The sequence below is a fragment of the Leopardus geoffroyi genome, chromosome C3, assembly GCF_018350155.1.
Source record: "Leopardus geoffroyi isolate Oge1 chromosome C3, O.geoffroyi_Oge1_pat1.0, whole genome shotgun sequence".
NCBI lineage: Eukaryota > Metazoa > Chordata > Mammalia > Carnivora > Felidae > Leopardus > Leopardus geoffroyi.
In genome coordinates, this window is record NC_059338.1 from 55,717,442 (window position 1) to 55,740,390 (window position 22,949).

Genomic DNA, 22,949 nt, shown 5'->3' on the forward strand with positions numbered 1-22,949 from the left:
ATATTATTAAAGAAAAAGATCTGTTCCAAATATAAGGTATACACTCAAAGGCAGTTAAAATTTTTTTAAATTTATTTAGAGAGAGAGAATCCCAAGTAGGCTCCACACTGGCAGTACATGGCCTGATGCAGGGCTTGATCCCATGACCAAGAAATCATGGCCTGAGCCAAAATCAAGAGTTGGATGTTTAAGCAACTGAGCCACCCAGGTGTCCTGTCTCGCATATTCGAACGTGTACACTAATCACCAGGGGATGTTATTAAAATGCTGATTCTAGTCAGCTGGAGTGGGGTAAGGCCTAAAATCCTGCATTTCAAACAGGTACCCAAGTGGTGATGCTTCCTAGACCATACATTACATTACGTAGCAGAGCTCTAAGGAATATAGTTTCCATTAAAATTTTCAGGGACCCATGGGTTCTATCAGAAGAATTTAACATGATAATGTAAATATTAAGAAATTAGTCTCCTTCCTGCAATTTAGTCAATACTCTTATAACTAGATTCAAAAACAAAAGTCAAATTGGGAGGAAAGTACAGAATATTGCTACCACCCTGTTACACTGAGCAAGCTGGCTCGCTCTAGTTATAACATGATTATGGCAAATATTGTCAGAAACGTGAATATATTACAAACTCTACACACATATCTTTTCCCCTCTAAGTCTCTAGACCTTGAGATTTTATTATCTACTACAGTATGATTGATTTTGATGGTTCACTTATTCAGATAAAATGAGATGCTTAGCGAGCATTTTAAGGTAATCATTTTAAGATCGCTTTGTGTGTGGTACTATGGAGTACTAACAAATTGAGAATACCATGGACTACTTAATGGAGATTACTTTATACATTTTTTAAATAGCTGTGCTAGGAATATTAATTAAAAAAAAACAAACAGGGGCGCCTGGGTGGCTCAGTCGGTTGAGCGTCTGACTTCAGCTCAGGTCATGATCTCGCAGTCTGTGAGTTTGAGCCCCGTGTCGGGCTCTGTGCTGACAGCTCGGAGCCTGGAGCCTGCTTTGGATTCTGTGTCTCCCTCTCTCTCTGCCCCTCCCCCGCTCATGCTCTGTCTCTCTCTCTCTGTCAAAAAAATAAAATAAAAACATTAAAAAATAATAAAATAAAATAAAAACATTAAAAAAAATAAAAAAAAAACCCCAACACCTGCATTTAAATCTTCAAGACATTCAAAGATTCAAGATTCAAAATGATTGTAACATTAAGTAATACTATCCAATAAACACCAGCTAAATATCTTAAATAAGTAGATTAAGCCTTAATAAGGGGAATAAACCTTTATCAAGAATTTTTTCAAAACACAAAAGCTCTATGCATAAAACCCTCAAACACACTAATGAGTGAAAAAGGAACATTTCAAAAGGTCCTAAAATTTTTCCCATGTAGGACATTTTTTTTTTTAAAGTATTTATTTTGAAGAGTGTGAGCAGGGGAGGGGCAGAGAGAGAAGGAGAGAATCCCAAACAGGCCCTGCACTGTCAGTCAGTGCAGAGCCCAACGAGGGGCTTGAACCCAGGAACAGTGAGATCATGACCCGAGCCGAAACTGAGAGCTGGACGCTCAACCGACTAAGCACCCCAGGCCCCCCTAGGACATTTGTTTTTAACGCTACGTTAGTTAAGTTCAGAATCACCACTATACTTGGCACAAATAAGCACCACTGTGAAATCACTCCAAACTGATGACCACCTGTAATTCTCCCTGACCCAAGATGTTCTTCCTGTTTTCACACATGCTGTGGATACACAGCTAAAAAGCAAATGTAGACTACTTGCTCAGACACAGGCTGGGCCTCTCTCTTTTAGTTATCCTGCATGCACAAGGAACTACACTTTGATTAGCACTGCAGATCACACGGAAACCATGAAAACACTCTCATGAATATTTTCAGTGACTTTTAAGGGTTCTAAGAACTTATTCATATTTCATGAACCATAATTTTAGAGGGTGGTCTGGCAGAAAGCATCATATACTTTCTTGAAAAAGTGTCATCTAAAAATTTTTTTTTAATGAGAGAAGACAAAGTATAATTCAACTTTATGTTGAGGCTTACTGGTTCAGTATTTGATAATCAACATAGTGGTATCCACACTTATCTGGGAGTCTTTCTGTTCTTTCCAAATTTCCCATTACTTCTTACAGGAAATTAAATTTAAGACTATCTCCAAAAAGGTAAGGGAAAAGGGATTTGGTATATCAAGAGAGGCTCTATTACATGGAAAAGCTGGAGACATTACATTAATCAGCTCCTGAGGAGCTCTCCTATCACTAACAGAAAACATGCAACATACTCCTTTCTCTCTCCCTTTTCCTCAGTCCTATGGCCTGACCACTAAAGTTGGATTAAATGATCCCTAATGCACTTTATGTCTCTAAAATTCTATATACTTGATGCCAGATGTAAAACTAGAAAGCACAGGGAAAAACATCTGTAAGGCCTAAGATTTTTATTCTCAGAATGATAGAGTTAAAGCCCTTTGTGTGAAAGGTTTAAATATATCTGTGAAGGAGATTTTTGAAAAGAATGAGCCTTATTGTATATTTTAAAAAGAGAGCAACTGACCAAATTTCCACCACACCTGCCCTCCATAACAAGGGCCGCATGTGTAACTCTAAAATGCTCTTCCACTGCAGAGGGTTACCTAACTTGTCTGGGCTTATAATTTTTCACCTGTCAATGAACTAGGCAAAATGAGGGACTGTAACGACTTAACATAATCTTGAATTATAACACGGCTGTTCTGGAAAACTACAGCCAAATTGACGTCACTTACTATCACTTAAAAAAAATTTTTTTTATTTATTTTTTCAGAGACAGAGACAGACAGACCACAAACTGGAAGGGACAGAGAGAGAGAGGGAGACACAGAATTGGAAGCAGGCTCCAGGCTCTGAGCTGTCAGCACAGAGCCTGACGTGAGACTTGAACTCACGAACTTCGAGATCATGACCTGAGCCGAAGCTGGATGCTCAACCAGCTAAGTCACCCAGGTGCCCCAACTTACGATCACTTTTTTTTTTCTTTCTTTTTTAAATTTTTTTTTTCAACGTTTATTTATTTTTGGGACAGAGAGAGACAGAGCATGAACAGGGGAGGGGCAGAGAGAGAGGGAGACACAGAATCGGAAACAGGCTCCAGGCTCTGAGCCATCAGCCCAGAGCCTGACGTGGGGCTCGAACTCACGGACCGCGAGATCGTGACCTGGCTGAAGTCGGACGCTTAACCGACTGCGCCACCCAGGCGCCCCTTACTATCACTTTTTAACAGAGCATTTGAGAGTTTCTGAAGTACAGTACTTACACATATGTTACAGCTCAATCTTTACAACAGGAATGTTGCTAAGATACAATGTAATTTTTTTTAAGCTCAAAAAGAAACACAAGGAATCTTTGGCAACACTCTTTTTGTTTTAATTGAGTGAGCTTTCACTGCATTATGAAAGGTTTCATTTAAGAACAAAATTATCAACCAAATAAATTATTGGATCTGTAGAATGTGAAAGGAAAGAACAAAATTCTTTTTTTTTTTTTTAAATTTTTTTTTAACCTTTATTTATTTCTGAGACAGAGAGAGACAGAGCATGAACAGGGGAGGGTCAGAGAGAGAGGGAGACACAGAATCTGAAACAGGCTCCAGGCTCTGAGCCACCAGCACAGAGCCCGACGTGGGGCTTGAACTCACGAACCGCGAGATCATGACCTGAGCCGAAGTCGGACACTTAACCGACTGAGCCACCCAGGCGCCCCGGGAAAGAACAAAATTCTTAACCAAAACCAGGTTAACAGGATTAGTACTTATGAAACTAAGCCTAAGCTTTGACTATTTTTGGTACTTATTGTTAATGCCCCAAAATACAAATTGACTAGGACCTTTCCCAGAGAGGAATTAAGTATCGGTCACACGGTATGTATCAGGTAACAACAGCAGGTCCCTGACCAAACCTGAGCGTCCGAAGTTGATTACTCACATCGTTAACCAAAGTGTCCTCCATCTTTGCACTATTAGTAGCCACAGTGTTAGGCAGAGAAGAAGAAGGTGTAGTATAGTCTGTCACAGACTCCTGTGGAGCAGTAATAGAAAAAAAATACACTGTAAACTAAATTAGTGACTCACCTTCTAATGACAGCCTAACAGATGTAAAGTTGTTTTGGAGAAAGCAGAAGAGGAGATCTTAAGACTCAAATTACTCAAATCTTTAAAAGCAACAGTGTGATAAAACAAACGTGGACTCACCCCTGAAGGGGTGACATTTCAACTACTGCTGGGGTCCTGTACAGTTTTTTTTAATGCATTGCTATACTGTACAATTACACTCCAATTACAACCTAAAAAATTTACATGCATTGCACAGTAGGAGGCTGCCAACAGTACCATTTATTTCTGTGGATTACTAAAAGAACTCTATGTGGTTCTCATACTTAATCTACAGCTTACTTTCAACTACTGTTTTTTTTTTATTCTCTTCAAAATACAACATAGATAAGTGAGTGTCAAGATCTTAGTTGTTGCACTTAGGTTTTAGGATAAACCTGTTTATCTTCATGAATCTGTTCTTTAAATATGGTAGAGTTGGGTCATCAGAGTTTTTTGTTTACATGTATTGAGTTGTATAGCAATTAAAAGGAACGAAATATCCAAATATGAAAGTTTCCACCTACCTTTCTTCTCATTGAGTATATGAACCAGAGTGAACACAAAAGGGCAGGTATAAATTTTGCCATTCCCACAAGCATTGGTCCATATAAGTCACTCAGTGTATCTTGCCATAGTGAGTATTTTTTTTTTTTTTTAATTTTTTTTTTTCCAACGTTTATTTATTTTTGGGACAGAGAGAGACAGAGCATGAACAGGGGAGGGGCAGAGAGAGAGGGAGACACAGAATCGGAAACAGGCTCCAGGCTCTGAGCCATCAGCCCAGAGCCCGACGCGGGGCTCGAACTCACGGACCGCGAGATCGTGACCTGGCTGAAGTCGGACGCTTAACCGACTGCGCCACCCAGGCGCCCCTCCATAGTGAGTATTTTTAAAGATCTGCACCTTTCATTCAATGAGGTCCCTAAACACTAGTCAATGATTTCCTCTGGTGCTCAAGCAATGGAAGTGATCTACTGCAACCCTGGAAGAAAACTGGCTATCCTGGAGTCACTAAAAATTTGATTTGACCTACTTCCTAATTTCAAAATCTTACTAGTGGGCAAGGTAAGGCTCCACTGTAACACCATTAACAAAATATAAACATACAACAATCCTTTCAAAGCCTGTCAAAGCCCAATGAAAAGCATTCGAATCTTGTGTGCACATTTTTCACTTAAACTACTCAGTCCAGAATTAAGAATAAATTTCCACAGAAAGAAATAATTTATTATAAGGAATTTCTTTAGATCACAAATACATACTATGCAATAAAAGAGTCTCTGCAGAATAACCCATTATAGAATTATAATATAGAATTATATGCCTCAAGCCAAAGAAGAGGAGGAGGAAGAGGAAGAAGAAAGAAGAAAGAAGAAAGAAGAAAGAAGAAGCAGAAAGATGAAGGAAGAGAGAAGAGGAAGAGTATTATTGCTGTTTTCCCCACTCATTCAGACATGGTTTGCATCAACCGAGCCGGTCACCACTGCATGTTGCCTACCTTCACATTAGTGCCATATTCTGTGGATGAGACTGAAATCATTGTTCCTATTTCAGTAGACATTTCAGAAACTGCTTTGGTTTCCTTTGTTGTTACAGGATCTGTATTTCTGACTGTAGCAGTGCTTGGTTTCTCTTGTCCTTCTGGCTCCACCTGTTGGGCATCTTTCACCTTTCTATTTTTTAACGATCGCTCTTTTCCAATAGGACCTGGTTTGTGTTCTTTGTTTTCTACTGGACTCAAATCTGGAAGCTAAAAATTCAATGTTTTTGACAAAAAGGCATCACGACCAAAGACAATCCATTGAAAATTAATTCAACTTTAAAACTGTTAACCATTCTCCTTTAAATGTTAGTGGCTTTCATATGAATTATATTTACCTTCTGGGCTTTGATAGGGCCTGCCCGAGGCTGCTTCTGCCGTTGTTCTTTCGGTTCAGGTATCTTGTCAGTGTTTTTTTTCCGAAAGCACAGGCACAATTTCATTTTCATTCCCATTTGAAGCTGGAGCACCAAACTGAATTGTGTCAATGCCAATTTCAACTCCACTTTCTTGACCATTCTTTGTTCCCTAGGAAGAAAATATTTTAAAACTTGATTATTATCAAAGCAAACGGAGTTCAAAGATGACTTAATGATGTATGTAGCACATATTTCGTAACAGGAGGTTTGAAGCAATCTATGCATTAACTGACACTGATCATGTTTTAAGAGAACTTTCCTTTAGCCACTACTCATCTGTATTAAAAAACGACTCATAAAATGAAAACCAGGACAAGACTTACGGTTTCTAAAGTCCTGGCTTTAAGAGTTAGAAGTTTGAATGTGGGCAAATCATAGCCTCAAGTTACTCACTCATTTATAACAAATGTAAAAGCGACAGACACACAAAGACAGCATCAGCAACAAATAAACGGATGAGGGAGAGAAGAAAGATAGGAACACGTGTCACATACTTTCCTTTAAAAGAAAGTGAAATAATGTCCATGAAAATACTCTGTGTTTGGTAATAGAGTGCACACAACTTAGGAATCAAATTAAACTGCTAACTTATGTGGCATCTTTGTGCAAGGCACTAATCCAGACACCAGGAATCTAACTTAATCTAACTTGCAGAATTCGCATTATAGCATATGGAGAAAATGAACAACTTGAAAGGGATATGCAAAAATCAATACATGGTTAAGCCACTTCAGATTGGTGGACAAAAAAGGCCCTGAGGAGGTCACACCGAAACTTAATCTAAAAGACCAAATCAGGGGGAAGTGTTTCTAGCAGAGAAAACACCCGGTGTAAAGGTTAAGAATTAAAAAAAGGGTAGTGGAGGCTGGAACATAGAGGTGTTAGCAGCTGTGGTAGAAGATGAACAAGTGGAAAGCTAGACAAAATAGGGTTTTCTAACCTAGAGAACATTTGTAACAATTACTTAATCTTTTCAGGAAGAACGAACAAACAAAACTTGGGATAAGGTTCAACTTCAGGCCTTGGTTTTACAATCAAATCATTATGTCCTATCAGCATAGGTATCCCTGAACTTAGTGTATCAGTCAATTTCTGTGTAAGGTTACTGTTACATTTATCACTGTAACAATATCAACTGTATGAAAAGAACATGCCATTCAGATTTTATTTTATTTTGTTTACTGGGGAGAGGGGGCTGGAGGAGAATCTTAAGCAGGCCCCAAGCTCAGCGTGGAGCCTGACACGGAGCTAGATCCCACGACCCCTGGATCATGACCTGAGCCGAAATTAAGAGTCGGATGCTCAACTGACGGAGCTACCCAGGTGCCCTCAGATTTACTTTTAATATGTGAATATTCTCTTTCAAATACAGGCAAACATTATTGATGTAACTTAGAATAAAAATCTCTATTTGCTTTAGTCAATGATGAAATTCTATAATCCAGTGTAAATGTACAATTAACATTAGAAAAGCAAAATAGTACAGAAATTAATCACTGAAAGCTATTGATTTTATGTATAGAAACAATTAAGAACTTATACATAGTTTAATGAAATGCAAAAACAGATTGACAGTTAATAGCACTATTACAGAATGTGAGTTTTAGGAAGAATATCATACCCTTTGAAACAAAAAATATTTATAATGAAACTGAGATCATATTATATCACCAATCTTGATGGGTCTATTTGGTGTATCTAACATTCATAGCACTGAATGAAACTATCATAAAGAACTGTACTTCGGGGTGCCTGGGTGGCTCAAACCGACGCCAGGCTCCGTACTGACAGCGCACAACCTGCTTGGGATTCTTCTTCTCTCTCTCAAAACAAACAAACAAACAAACAAACAAACAAACAAACAAACAAACATTTAAAGGGGAAAAAAAGAACTGTATTTCACTAGAGTCATTCAAGAAATCCCATTAAGGAACACCTTCCATCCATGAAATGAATTAAAAGTGAACTGTAACTTTGCTAGCTCAAAGTTCACCATGAGGCAATATTCCAAAATCAAGTGCAATGAACATCAACCAAAAAAATCACATTCTATCCAGAAAACATAAAAAGGATAAAGAAAGACGTGAAAAAAAATGAAATACCACCAAAGTATCTTCCTCTGCTACCTGTCTGAAGGCAGATGTGAGCATGCTTTCAAGTATGCTTTCTACTGCAGTACTGGAAACCCATAGGAGAATGTCTACAAGAAAAATCTTGCAGCTAAGAGTGCTGAAAAATCATTCCAGTACTTCAATGTCAATTTAAAAACTGGTAACAAACAGTTTAATAAACTCATTGAATCCAGTTTACCCATCCAAAACACAAGAAACACTTTCCACCCCGTCTTTCGTGATCAGTATGAAAAAGCTTGAACTTCCTATATAAAAAATGCTACGATTAATCCTAATGCCTATACCAACAGGAAGAAGAAAAATGATTAAACTGAGGATCTTAAATACTGAATGCAGTGACTCCAAATTATACTTTTCTCTACAGGCATTTTTTCCCTCCCACTTTCTCTTAAATGCACTCTAACCAGGCTTTCATGCCTACCGCTCCACTGACACTACCCTTGTCAAAGTCACCAGTGACCACCACATTATTAGTTTCAATTCTCAGGCCTATCTTACTTGACCTTTCAGCAGAATCTGACACATTCAATTTATCCCTCCTCTTTTCAACTCATTGTTCACTTAGATCCTCCAGGGTACTTTTCCAATCACAGCTTTTTATGAGTTGGAAAGCCTGAGGACTTAGCTTCTGATTCTCTTCTCTTTACTAACCACTCTTAGAATTTATTCTCCTCTGGTGGCCTCATCCAACCGCATCACTTTAAGTGCCTACTAATGACTGCAATTCATGTCTCCAAACCAGATCATCTCCTGTGGGCTACAGACTCTTCCATCCAACAACCTACCCAACGGCTCCACTTAGATGTGTAACAACCTAAATCTAACGTGCCCCAAACCAAACTCCCTCATCTTTTCCCCCAATGCTGATCCATTTTATAGCTTCCCAATCAAAACTGAAGGAAACTCTATTCCTCTTGTTCAGGTCAAAAACTTTGGAGATAAATCTCATTCTTTTTCACATACGATATTTAATCCATCAGCACGTCAGCTTTATCTTCAAATACCTAAAAACCAACCATTTCTCATCATCTTTAATGCCACTCCTTGGTTTAAGTTACCATAGTTTGGTTATTATGATAGCATCGTAACTTCTATTCTTTGCCCCCCTCCCCCCCCCCCCCCACACACACACACACAGACTAGTCTTAACAAACTACTCAGAATAACCTTTTAAAATTCAGGTGCTGTCATTCTCTTGCTTAAAACTATCTATTATCTTCCTGCGTCTCCCAAAGGCCCTGTAGGGTCTGTCTTCTGTTATGCTTCTAGCTTCATCTGTTCTCTCTCCATCCCTTATGTTCACTACAGCCACAGAGACCTCCCTGATCTTCGTCAAACACATCAGCCATATCCCTCTCCCCTGGCTTTTTTATTTGCTATTCTCTGAATCAGGAATTCACTTTTCCTCAGAAATCTTAATAGCTTGCTCTTACCTCTTCAAAGTCTTTAAGTCAAATGCTCACCTAAGGGGCATTTCTTAGCCAACCAATTTTAAATGATCTCCGTATCTCTTGGGAAATTACTTACATACCTTCCCTACTTGGCTTTTCTCCTCAGCACTGATCACCATTTAACATACTATATGGTATATATTAGTGGTTCCCTCCCAACCACAATGGAAGCCCCAGGAATACAGGGCTTTTTGTCCATTTTTAATCACACTCTCTCCCTGTTTTGTAAACCCATGAGTCAGAACACAGCCTGGTATACCACAAGTGCTCAAGAAATGTTTGTTCAATGAATAAGTGAAAACCTGCTAACCTAAATAGTCATTTACCAATACTGCACATTTGAGAAATTATGGTAAAACTTCTGTAAACACTGCTTCTCAGTAATTATACTGTCTACTTAGTCGAGCAAAAACATGGTAGAAAAGTAAAAAAAACTAGTAACTGCACTTATATTCTTTGTATCACAAGCACTTTTATTAAGACTTGAATTAAAAAATGTTAACCTCAGGGCACCTGGGTGGCTCAGTGGGTCGAGCATCCACTCTTGATTTTGGCTCAGGTCATGATCTCGAGGTTTGTGGGCTGGAGCTCAAGTCGGGCTCCACACTGACTGCACAGAGCTTGCTTGGGATTCTCTCTCCCTCTCTCTCTGCCCCTCCCCACCTCACAGTCTCTGTCTTTCTCTCTCAAAATAAATATTTTTAACAAACCTAATTAAAAAAAAAAAATGTTAACCTTATTAGGTCTAAAGATGAGAAGTAGCTTATAAATGTAGAGATCCAGCAGCAATACTATCACTTAGGAACTTGTTAGAAACGTAGTTTCTAACTGGGTGCCTCAACTGGTTGAGGATCTGACTCTTGATTTTGGCTCAGGTCATAATCTCAGTCTCAGGATCAAGCCCATGTCAGGCTCCATGATGAGCGTGAAGCCTGCTTGAGATTCTCTCTCTCTGCCTCTCTCCCCTGCTTGAGGGGAAGGAAGGAGAGGGAGAGAGAGAGAGAGAGAGACAGACAGACAGACAGAGAGAAGGAGGGAGGGAGGAAGGAACGTATGTAGGTCTCAACCGACCTAATGAAGTGGAAAACTCTGGGCAGTGGTCTCAGCAATCTCTTTTAATAAGTTGTCCAGGTGACTGTGATGCACGCTCAAGTCTGAAAACTATTTTAAGGGAACTCCGGTACACTAACCCCAACTAAGGCCATTATTAAGTCTACTCCTACCTCTGATGAAGTAGCTGATCCAAACGATGTTAGGGGCTTATTCCACGCACTGACTGAAGGTGGCTGTGGTGGACTAATGGGACCTACTAAAAAAAAGAAGTCACGGGAAATGAGACCATTAAAATTTAGAGCTCGATAATCCCTAACCTATTTTACCTTTTCTTTCAACAGTAGCCTGACAATAAAACAATGACTTTCACGATACACTTAAGAGAATTTTGTAGACCAAAATAAATAGATGTCCCCCGCAAACAGTGTACTTTTTTAATCAACACAAAATTGTGTCCATAAAATACGGCTGTTAAAAGTATAACACATTTGTTTTAGAAACAAAGCCTTCAAGAAAGGAAGCGAAGAAAAAAATTACTATTACTGCTTCTTACTAAGAAAAAAAAAAGGTGGCTAGGAAAATATACCAAGTGTATAAATGAAATTGAAAACAAACCTAATATTCTCATGCCATACCCCACCCATCACTTCTCTGTTGAACTTACATTTCTTTGAGATGTCATTCAGCACAGCTGGTGGGGCCACCTTGTTATCCCATAATTCAGTTGTAAGTGTGCCATGTGACTGTGAGGTCTGGATGGATTTTCCTGTGGCTACGTAATCTGTGCCATTAGGTGTCTGAGCTGAAGGTAGTCTGATTGAAGGTGGTGGCTGTTTTGAAGACTGTGTCGTAGTTTGAAGTGGACTCTGGACTGGTTTATGAGTCTGGCCCTGAGTCTGGGCTGGTGCGGTGGGGGCTGGAGCAGAGATGGGGACGAGGGCTGGAGCTGAAGGTGGGGCAGGGACTAGGGTGGGGGCTGGGGCCGGGGTAGGGGTTGGGGTTGCAATCGGGGTTGGGCCGGCTGGGGCTGAGGCAGCTGGGGTTGAGGTTGAAGCCGGGGCTAGGGCAGAAGCAAGTATGGGAATGGAGGCTGAGGCGAGGATGGGCACAGAGGCTGGGGCTGAGGCTGGGGCTGAGGTGAGGATGGGGACAGAGGCTGGGGCTGCGGAAGAGACGGTAGCTGCAGCTGAGGTGGAGGGTGGGACAGGAGCGGAGGCCGCGGCTGGGAGTGGAGACGAGGCTGCAGTTAGGCCTGGGGCTGGGGCTGGGGCTGGGGCTGGGCCTGGGCCTGGGCCTGGGCCTGGGGCCGAGGCTGGAGCAGGAGCTATAGCTGGAGACTGGGCCTGTTGGGGTCCTGTAGCTTGTTTTTTGGCAAATCTTGGAGGAAGCTTAGAAGTCTGACTTCTTCCCTTTTCATTTGCATTCTTTTTGTTCCAGACCTTAAAAAATTGTTAAGAAACATTTTTGTCAATAATGTAGCTGAAAGTTAATGGTCTATGAATATCTCTAACAAGATCTACTAATTTAGTCCCTTTAGTTTTCAAAATAGGTACTTGATAGAGCAAAAATATCAAAGCTGCAATGAGATTTTAAATTATGAAAACCCAAGATGTTACTAGGGACAAAAAACAAATATGTATTATACATTCTTGATATATAGTTTCATAATCTCTTTCACAATTCTAAAAGTCAAAAAGTTAAGGAATTTTTCAGTGAATTCAACTGGCAGCAAAGTCTGCCCTGATCTGGGGTACCTGGGTGGCTCAGTCGGTTAAGCATCCGACTTTAGCTCAGCTCATGGTCTCGAGGTCAAGAGTTTGAGCCCCGCATCGGGCTCTGTGCTGACAGCTCAGAGCCTGGAGCCTGCTTCGGATTCTGTATTTTCCCCTCTTTCTCTGCTCCTCCCCTGCTTGTGTGTTCTCTCTCTCAAATTAAAAAAAAAAAAAAAAATCTGACCTGATCTGACAAAAAACTACTTACTGGCTTCGCTCAACTTACATCTGCCACAGAAATATTAATCTGTGGGTGTGCTGGGGTCTTATGCTATATAGGATACCATTTTTACCTTAAAAATTAATGAATGAATAGATAAATAGACAAATGAATGAATGACTTCTGAAAATACCTAGTCCCAAGGGCTATATTCGACTGAACTCAATATTACCATTCACATAGAATTTTTACAGTGTTTCTTGTTTTTGGGCCTTCTCATTTGTTAGAGCTTATTATCACTAAGATCTATATGTTTTATTTATTTTTATCCTGTGTCAGCATTTGGCAAAATGGGTGTCTGGGTTGATTTAAATGGGGTAACTTACCTTGATGCATACTGTGTGTTTAAATGAACTAGTTTAGATTATAATCAAAACTTTTACAGGTCAAGAATCTGCAATTTATTGTATCATGGCAGATGTCTTCAAGAGCTTCCCAATTTAAAATTAAATAGCTCTGCCATGAAGTAAGATGGGACAAATAAGATGACCAGTACTGAAACATGAAACATTCCTGAATGAAAGATGGTCTTCTCTACGGCAAATAGTGAGCTACGGTGATTACATTCTATTTAACATTTACCTCAATTCTGGTTAAAAACAATTTAAAGTTGTGACAATCAAAGCCATTTAGAACACATGAATAAATGCAGCCTTGATATTATAGGTAGATAGAAACCTTTTGATTATTTGCTAATATATTTTGGGCAACAATCTAAGTATCTAGTAACAAACTGAAACACTAAACCTGTATGATTTGTTCTTCCTTCTTTCGACGTTCCTCATCCTGTAAACGTTTTTGTTGTTTTTTGGAAACCACTTCCGTAAAACCATCATCATTCAAATTTGACTGGGGGTCTTCAACTACTGTTACTTCAGGATGGTCGTCAATTATAACAACACCTATGGGTACGGAAAAAGATTTAAAATGATATTTTCTGTTTTTCAAATGAAAAGATAAACACATGTTTAATCCAATAGTGAAGAAAGAAAGAAAGAAAGAAAGAAAGAAAGAAAGAAAGAAAGAAAAAAAGAAGGAAAGAAAAAATAAAAGAAAGGCAAAGCAAAAATCTCGTTCTGATAATCCACAGTATAACCCAATTCCCACACCATAAAGTAGCCATTTGTTACTAAGATTTGAAGAGACTTAATAGATACATGATTTCATAAATAAGGTTAAAAAATGTTTTTGACTTTTTGAAGTCCCTGAATGATACACATCTTTTTTTCCCCCAGCAATACAGTGGTGTTATCTTTTAAAACACTCTACTATCTTAGTCAAATCACATAACCTCTACTTCTCCCAGGATCCAATCTGTATCGTGCTATACGCATCTACATAGCACTTTACTTGTATCTAACCATTCTAAGAGGTGGATATTACTATTGTTTCTCCTTTTCAAAACACGAATAAACTCTCGAGAAGCTGACATGCTAAAGGTGAGCTGGTGAATAGCCAAGCTGGTCTTATGACTCTTAATGCCTGTTTTATGCAGACCATTGTCTACAACGTGTAGTTGGTTAAAAACAAACAAAATATATGTGAAAGTTCTACGTGAATGTAAAGTAGCACAGATGTATGCCAAGTCATAATAACCTTGCAGATTAGTAATTCAAGATGTATTTTCAACTCATTGTCCAACTAACAATTATTTGGGCTATCTTCTTAAAACTATACATCCTAGAAAGTGTAAGAAATCTAGATCTCTTAAGTTTATTTACTTATTATTTTAGAGGGAAAGAGCACGAGTGGGGGAGAGGGGCAGAGAAAGAGAGAGGAAGAAAATCTCAAGCAGGCTCCAACATGGGGCTCAAGTAACCTTGAAATCACAACCTGAGGCGAAATCAAGAGTCGGATGCTTGGCTGACTGAGCCAGCCAGGCGCCCCAAGATCCCTTAAATTTAATATTTAAAAGAAAACTTAAAATAGGTCAGGCAATGCAACTTGTGGTTGCAGGTATGTTTCCAAAAAAATATAAGAAAAGGGTGAGGCTGGGAAGCCTGGGTGGCTCAGTCGGTTAAGCATTCGACTTCGGCTTAGGTCATGATCTCATGATTCAGGAGTTCAAGCCCCACATCAGGCTGACTGCTGTAAGCCCTGAACCCGCTTTTGGAGCCTCTGTCCCCATCCCCATCCCCATCCCTGCTCTTCCCCCACTCATGTTCTCTCTCTCACAAAAATAAACATTTAAAAAAAGGGGAGGGTAAGGCAATTCAAGTAAGTTATGTTAATTTGTAAAAAATATATATCTTAATTGGGGAACACAAAACAAAAATATGAATTTGCTTGGGAATGATATATATACAACTCAGAAAGGTGATAACCTGTGAGGGATGGCAAGAGGGTATCATCAGGGAGTGGTTTGTCGGGAATCCACTTGCAAACAATTCTCTTTACATAGCTAAAAATTTCCACTTATGTGAATAGTGACAGGAAAACAAAAATACTAAGACCGGCTCCCACTTTTTAAAACCTATTACTGTTCTTGTTTTTCTTTTTTTACAAAATTTTAAGTAATCTCAGGGACGCCTGGGTGGCTTAGTCAGTTAAGTGTGTGACTGACTTTTGATTTTGGCTCAGGTCATGATCTCAGGGTTTGTGAGTTTGAGCCCTGTGTAGGGCTGTGTGTAGACAGTTCAGAGACTGGAGTGTGCTTTGGATTCTGTCTTTCCCTCTCTGTCTGCCCCTCCCCTGCACATGCTCACTTGCTCTCTCTCTCAAAAATAAACATTAAAAAAATAATAATACAATAATGTAAGTAATCTCTACACCCAACGAACGTGTGGTTTGAACCCACAACACCAAGGTCAAGAGTTGCATGCTCCACTGACTGAGCCAAACTGGCACCCCACGTTATTTTGCTTTTCTAATAAAACCTTGATTGGCTCTGATTTATCCATGATACTTCTACTATGTGGGGTTTTAAGTCCTTTACAAGATTAACTCTAAAATGGAACAGCACTCATTTCAATGAAAGGTCTTAGACAAGTCACTGGATGCCGTGCACTCCATTACATCACAGTGGTAAAGAGACCTTCAATTGTAAGTTCATCTCAGTCTCCCACTTAGACTACATCGTGTATGTGTAAAGCTTTTCTTCATAGCCATGCCATCACTCATTACTTTAATTTTCTTGCCAAAGAGCTTTTTTAGAATCCTTTGAAGAGCTCGTTTGCCCAACTACAGGCAACATCTATAGAAATCTGAATAATACTTTGTTTTCAACACCCTGTTCTTACCTGGTGCTTTGTAACATTTTGGGCTAAAGAGAAATTACTTAAATGTTATTAGGAAAACAACCTAAGGATGAGTGTATCTTAATGAGTTTTAAAGATGAATAGCCTGGGTGCCTTCGTGGCTTAGTCAGTTAAGCAGCCAACTCTTAACTTCAGCTCAAGTCATGATCTCACAATCGTGAGACAGAGTCTCACACTGGGCTCTGTGTTGGGAGTGGAGGCTGCCTAAGAGTCTCTTTCTCTCCCCTTGATCGTGTGTGCGCTCTCTCTCGAAAAATAAAAACGAATAGCTCAATTTCCAACCACCAATTCAGAAATACAATAGAGTTCTCACCTTTTTAAGTCTTAAGCCAATAATATAATAGTTCTCTGGAAGACGGAAAACTGGTAAACAAGTATTTGGGAAGATAAATCGGCCATGTTTTGTGGACTTTTTATAACTTCATTTGTCATTTTGCAAATACGGTGTTTAGGCTCTCCTCTCTCTTATGGACCACCAACATCTTATGGCATCCAAACTTCCTGCGGGTCTACTTTGTTCTCTCTGTATCAGTGCTTTTTAACTTGAGTGCTATCAGCATTTTGAGCTGCCCGTCCTGTGCACTCTGGGAAGTTTAGCAGCACCCTGGGCCTATACCTACTAAGATGTCAGTAGCATGCAGCCCCCCTGCTATGACAAAATGTTCTCCAGAGATTGCCAGACATCCCCCGGGGTACAAAAATCACTGTTGTTGAGAACCACTGCTTTACATAATCTAACTAAAAAAAATTTTTTTTAATATAACTTATTGTCAAATTGGTTTCCGTAATCTAACTAAAAATTCTTAAACACCGACTAAACCAAGTTTCTTTCTTTCCTGCGTGAATCCTAAAATGGTACTCTAGAACAGTAATTCTCAAATATCTGCTTACATCAGAATCACCTGGAGAACTTGTTAAAACACAGACTGCTCCAAGAATTTCTGATTCAGTACATCTGAGGTAGATTTTCTATTTGTCACAAATTTCTTTTTTTTTTTTTTTTTTTTTTTTTTAAATTTTTTTTTTCGACGTTTATTTATTTTTGGGACAGAGAGACAGAGCATGAACGGGGGAGGGGCAGAGAGAGAGGGAGACACAGAATCGGAAACAGGCTCCAGGCTCTGAGCCATCAGCCCAGAGCCCGACGCGGGGCTCGAACTCACGGACCGCGAGATCGTGACCTGGCTGAAGTCGGACGCTTAACCGACTGCGCCACCCAGGCGCCCCTTGTCACAAATTTCTAGGTGATGCTGGGACCATATGTTGAGAGCTATTGATTTAGAAACGATAATGCCAAGGGCCTGGGCCCAAAGAGTTTCACAGTTTAAATGACCATTAAATAGAAGAAAAGTCTAGTCTTTATTTTTAATACTGGAATAATAGTACCTAACTTTCCCATTATTACTATGTGGTCTTAGCAGATCTCAATTTTACACAATACTCCCTGCTTAAGTCTCATCTGAATGAATGGCAAATATGGTAAAAATACAGGTGTATTCCTTGTTAACTTCCTCACCAAATATTTTCTTATGACTAGTGTTATTCTTCGCACTTGATATCCTTTTACTTCGTGGCTTTCTGGAAGTATTTACCCAGAGCAACACTGCCTCCCATCCTATTATTTATTCTGTATTCAACATATCTTAGAAACCAAATTTATAAAGCATACAGAACAGAATTAAGATCTTTGTTTTCTATGTTTTCCTATACCTGTTTGGCAAGGTAGAGTGGTTAATTTTCCCATTAACCTTTTTTATGAAGAACAGTGAAACCCTGTGGATTATCTTTAACAAGAACTTTGTTAAGTGCTCAAGGATGTGCTAAAACCTGGTGTTACGTTAGTTCATTTTATCAATTAGTGATTCATAATCAGCCTCTGTCTCCACCTTGTAGGCCCAATTCTGGCCTCCTTTAATTACAGTGTCCACTTAAAACGTAGCAGATGATATATAAATAAAAGGAACCTAAGACATACTTGCATAATTGTTGAGATCAAACTGTGACAGTGCATCTGCTTTCTCTTTGGGTTTTTTGGGGCCTGATTTGGGGTCTTCTCTTTTTTTCCCTGTCGAATCTTTGGAGTTCTTCTGTCCTGTACCATTTGGTGCTCCTTCCTGGTGGTGTGCAGAGCTGCCATTGACGGGATCAACAATAGTTGTGCCCGCAGACTGGTCATCAAATGGCCTATAAAACAGTAATTTGAGTTATTACCACCTCCACATAACCGAACAAATGAAAAACGATTACTGGCCGTTTATAAGTTTAATGTAAGAAGAAACAGTGGGACAGAAGACTCTAACTCTAAAACCAGCAAGACTTAGTGACTTTTCTTGAGTACAGTGTCACTAAAACTAAGCTTCCCAATAAAGGAGATGGACTAGCTCCCATGAGTTCCTTCCAGGAATTAAACTCTAGAGTCCCAATTGTGCCCTGAAGGTTCTTATTGTGTCTATCATGGTATAAATAAGCTAGTCAATATTGTTTATAGCAGAAAATTTATGATACAAACTAGTCCAGAGGATTCATTACTGGATCTTCTCCACAAGAGGGCAGCATATGAAAATTTTAAAAAGCACTGCTTATGTGTATTTTTTTTAAAGTTCAATCAGACTTATACATTAATGTAAGTACATAAAAAACCACTTTTAATTTGGAAATATTTCACAATCCAATGCATTTCTATAGTTTTTGTTTCCTATCAAATTTTATTCTTGGATTTGTTTGTTTAAATTTATGAAAATACACCACAAAAAATGGGTTCACTAATTCATCTTAGCCATTGGTATCACTTGAGATAAAAGCTTACCAAGTGCTTGGCACAAAGCATGACCTCAAATATTAGAAGAAAATCGTTTCTTATAAACGGGACTTGTTGAAAATACTGCCTTTAACTACAACCAACCAGTAACTGCTATATCTGCACGTTCAAAGTTGTTACTATCTACATGGCACGAAAGTCTTAAGTTGTTGAGATCTGCATTACACAAAAACCAGATCAAGATTTCCCTTGAGTATTATTACTCAAAACTCTAATAGTTTGGTTATAGTCAGTAACTAAACTGCGGCTACGTATGTTATCCTAATTCTTTTGACCTTTTAAAGGGAGGTTCAAATTCTGTGTTAAGAAAGTACTCAGGAAACACAGTTGGTCGTACTATTTCCCTAAAATTTTTCTAAGTTATCAGAAAGCAAAAATATTTTCATTGACGGATGCAGTAATCTGAAATGCTAAGCATATTGTAACTAACCAATGCAGATGACTATAGTAATTATCTGAATAAATTTCTTATCAGCTCAGCCTCCAAACCTAGGAATTTGGTCAAAAACCAGGACATACTATAATAATAGTTGGTTACTATATACCAGATATGTTATGCAATTCACAAATGTTATGTCTGTAATGTTTACCAATGCTTGTAAGTACTATTACTTTCCATTTTAGTGGAGAGGAAGGAGAGTTTTATACAGGAAGTATCAAAACCTACATTTAAAACTAGGCAAATAGGGGCGCCTGGGTGGCGCAGTCGGTTAAGCGTCCGACTTCAGCCAGGTCACGATCTCGCGGTCCGTGAGTTCGAGCCCCGCGTCGGGCTCTGGGCTGATGGCTCAGAGCCTGGAGCCTGTTTCTGATTCTGTGTCTCCCTCTCTCTCTGCCCCTCCCCCGTTCATGCTCTGTCTCTCTCTGTCCCAAAAATAAATAAACGTTGAAAAAAAAAAATTAAAAAAAAAAAAAAAAAAAAAACTAGGCAAATAAATGAAATCAATCACTCGATCAATAAAGGTAGGCATGCTGCTACCGTAATTTTTCCTAATATTAAATATACTGATAATTTATTATAAACATTTTAATATTTAAAAGAACAGAAAAAACTTAACACAGTTTAGGAAAACTGTTTTAAAATAAATCCAAAGATATTTATGTTATTGGTGGCCTTGGTGATTGGGCAGGACTTTGCTTTCTGGGCCTTTATCCAATAGCTGGATTATTTATTGTAGGTTTGCAACTCAAGAGGAAAATATAATTTATTCTTAAGGTTCAACATTCACTTCCTAGCAACCAGTACAGAGCGATAAAACATATGGTTAAAACGTATTCATTTAAATCGCAGAGGACACCTACAAGCACCAGAGTTTTGCAAAGAAAACCCCAAAAAGAAAGGAGGGCTGCTTGTCATCTAGAAGATGACTTACCAACAGGAAGACAATGTGCAGGCCCTTCTCTAAGTGTGAAGACTCTCCTCCCAAAGCTACAAAGTCCTAAGAGGACTCTTCTGGAAAATAACAACTTAGGAGGCAAAGACTCCAGAGACCATTAACCTCTTTTGCTCAAGCACCCTTACGCTCTGAGAACAGACCAAAAAACTGGGGGAGAACAATGTCTGGGTCCTCTGTCTAGACTGGCTCCTCTGCTCAGTTCAACTTTCAGCTTCTTTAAAGGAACACAAGTTGATTACACTGAAGCCAAAGTACTCACCCTCGCTTCCCACTTTTTGATGGCGGCCCACTTCTCCTTTCATTTCTAGGACCTGAGAAATTCCTTCCAGATTTGGGTGGACCGCTGTTGCCGCGCCGATTCTGGCGATCTACGCCAGGTCTCTGGCTAGAAAAACTTCTCTTTGCTATTTCCCTTTTTGGAGGTAAAGCATTCTCTCCGGTCTTTACAACTGCTTGTGCATTCAAATCAGCATTTTTTTTTTCATCTCTTTCACGCCTCTCATTGAAATCACTGCTTTCAGAAGCTGTTTCCCATTCCTCATTTGCCTGATCTGAAGAGTTCTGATTAGATAAGTCTGGTGTCTTGTTTCCAGAAATCTCCCCAGCAGGATTAACTGGTTCTTGAACGACATTATTAACTGGGCCATTTGTGGGCACTGCCACCTCGTTGGTTTTTGAAGCAGCCTCCCTCTCTCTGAGACGTCTGAATCTAGGTGGCTTGTCTTGTCTCGGTGGCCGGGTAGGACGTTGTCTTCGGGGCCTCTCTCTAGCTGGGTCAAATTTTCGCTCAAATTTTGGAGGTCGTTTATCTGCTGGTATAGGAAGAAACTGCTCATGCCTTCTTGGTGGCTCTTCATCGTCTGGCTTAGGAGCTTCTACCTGCCTTGGGTTCCACTGATTGTCCCGATAAGCAGGTCTTCGGATGGTGGAAGGGCGTGATGGCCGACCTGCAGGATCCCTTCCACCGCGTCGGAATGTTCCCCCTCTGCCTCGCCGTGTAGGCTCTCCCTTAGGAAGGAAGCCTGGTTTAGATTTATCATCATCCCTCACATAAGGTTTTTCTAGAGGTCTATTATCTATTCGGATGTGATTTTCAGGCTTGAAAGAAGACTGAGGCTTCATGGGCTTTTTGTTTTCAGAACGCTCCTCTCTTTTGGGAAGTTTACCTTTGCTTAAACTATCCTTGTCACTTGCACTTTCATGAATTTCACTGTCTGTGTCAGTCTCTGAACCTCGCTGTCGTCTCCTTTTGGGAACGACTTCAAAATCGGAGCTCTCACTTCGTGTTTCACTTTCTTCTCGTTGTCTGAGAGGTCCTGAGGGCACATGCTCTGTCCGTGGCTTACTGTCTCTATACTGAGGATAATCTCGAGTGTGCCCTCTCCCACCACGGCCACGCCCTCCATAAGAACCTCTATAGCTCCGGCCCCTGGAATAGTATTCGCCTCGGCCTCGACCTCTGTACCCTTGATCTGGAAACCAATCTCTATCTCTCGCTTCTTTCCAATAGGTCCTAGGGGGTAAAGTGGATTCTTTTTTAACTGCTGGTCTTGAATCTGGTCGAGGCCTCTCTACAAGGTCTTTGCTACCAACTTTCTCAGGTTGTTTTTCTTCTTTGACTGTTGGTGCTGTGGCAATCTGTGGGTTTACAGTTTTAGCCACAGGCTCTACCTCAACACTACTTACAGGTTCTGAGGGCTTCTCAGCATCTTGAGGTGGCTTTTGAACCAAAGTTGAAGTTTCTGTTGAAGGGAATTTCTCTGGTTCTGGTTGAGGTGGTGGTAGAGCTGACTGTGGCTGAGTTGGCGCAGCAGGCAGTGGGACTGGAGGGACAGGATCTTTCTTTTCCGTCTTCTCGGGTTTTACAAGTTTCTCAGGGACCTTTTCTCCCTTTTCCCCTTCTTTCTCCTTCCGTTGCTCTCGTTCCTCTTTCATATCTCTAAGTATTGGTTTTTTAATGGGACCCGATCTTCTCACAGGCCTATCACTACCCTCTTCTCTTCTGTTGGAGCTTGGCCTTGGGCCCCAACGAGTTTCCGATTTGGATTTATATAGTTTTTCAGGTTTTGGTCCTTCAGAAGATCGTATAAAGCCATCCTTCTTTGGTTTTTCCTCAGTCCTTTCTGTTGGTTCCTTTGGATCAGTGCATCTGCTGGTTACTTTAGGAATGCTTACGGATGGCTCACTTCTTTGCTCCTCTGACTTTTGAGTATGGTTAGAGCCATGGGAAACACTTCTTTTCCGGGCAGGCTGACTTTCCGCTCCAGCCGAAATCCGCTCTTCTGGAGGAGTGGATACAGGTTTTTGATCAGGAACATCAAAACAAGCAGACTGATTATTTGTGTCAGTATGGCGAGATCTAATGTCTTCCACAGATCTGCTTAAAAACTTTTGTACTTCTGTCTCATTTGATTCTCTGACAAAGTCTGCTTTTGGATGAGCCTCTAATTGACTGTGTTCTACAGGATAAGCAGCAGTAATCGGTTCCGGATCCAGTGAGGCTTCAGGCCTAAAATAATGAGAATTCAGAGGCATCGCTATCAATGCAAAAACTCTTTTAAATAAGTGTACAGCAAAACAACCTCTCTAATTATACATGTAAACGAGGGGCGCCTCGGTGGCTCAGTCTGTTAAGCGTCCAACTCTTGGTTTTGGTACAGGTCATGATCTCACGGTTCATGAGATCGAGCCCAAAGCCGGGCTCCCCTGACAGCATACAGCCTGGTGGAATTCTG

At 40.0% G+C, this 22,949-nt stretch overlaps 1 protein-coding gene across 1 annotated transcript in view; it reads right to left on the minus strand.

Moving 5' to 3' along the window:
- PRRC2C (proline rich coiled-coil 2C) overlaps positions 1 to 22,949 on the minus strand; it is a 95,779-nt gene that overhangs the window by 18,804 nt on the left and 54,026 nt on the right. The window contains 9 exon segments of the mRNA XM_045452936.1: positions 3,989 to 4,081; positions 5,654 to 5,905; positions 6,034 to 6,111; positions 6,113 to 6,223; positions 10,921 to 11,006; positions 11,415 to 12,189; positions 13,490 to 13,644; positions 17,975 to 18,183; positions 20,474 to 22,723. Of these exon segments, the coding sequence (XP_045308892.1) occupies positions 3,989 to 4,081; positions 5,654 to 5,905; positions 6,034 to 6,111; positions 6,113 to 6,223; positions 10,921 to 11,006; positions 11,415 to 12,189; positions 13,490 to 13,644; positions 17,975 to 18,183; positions 20,474 to 22,723 (4,009 nt within the window).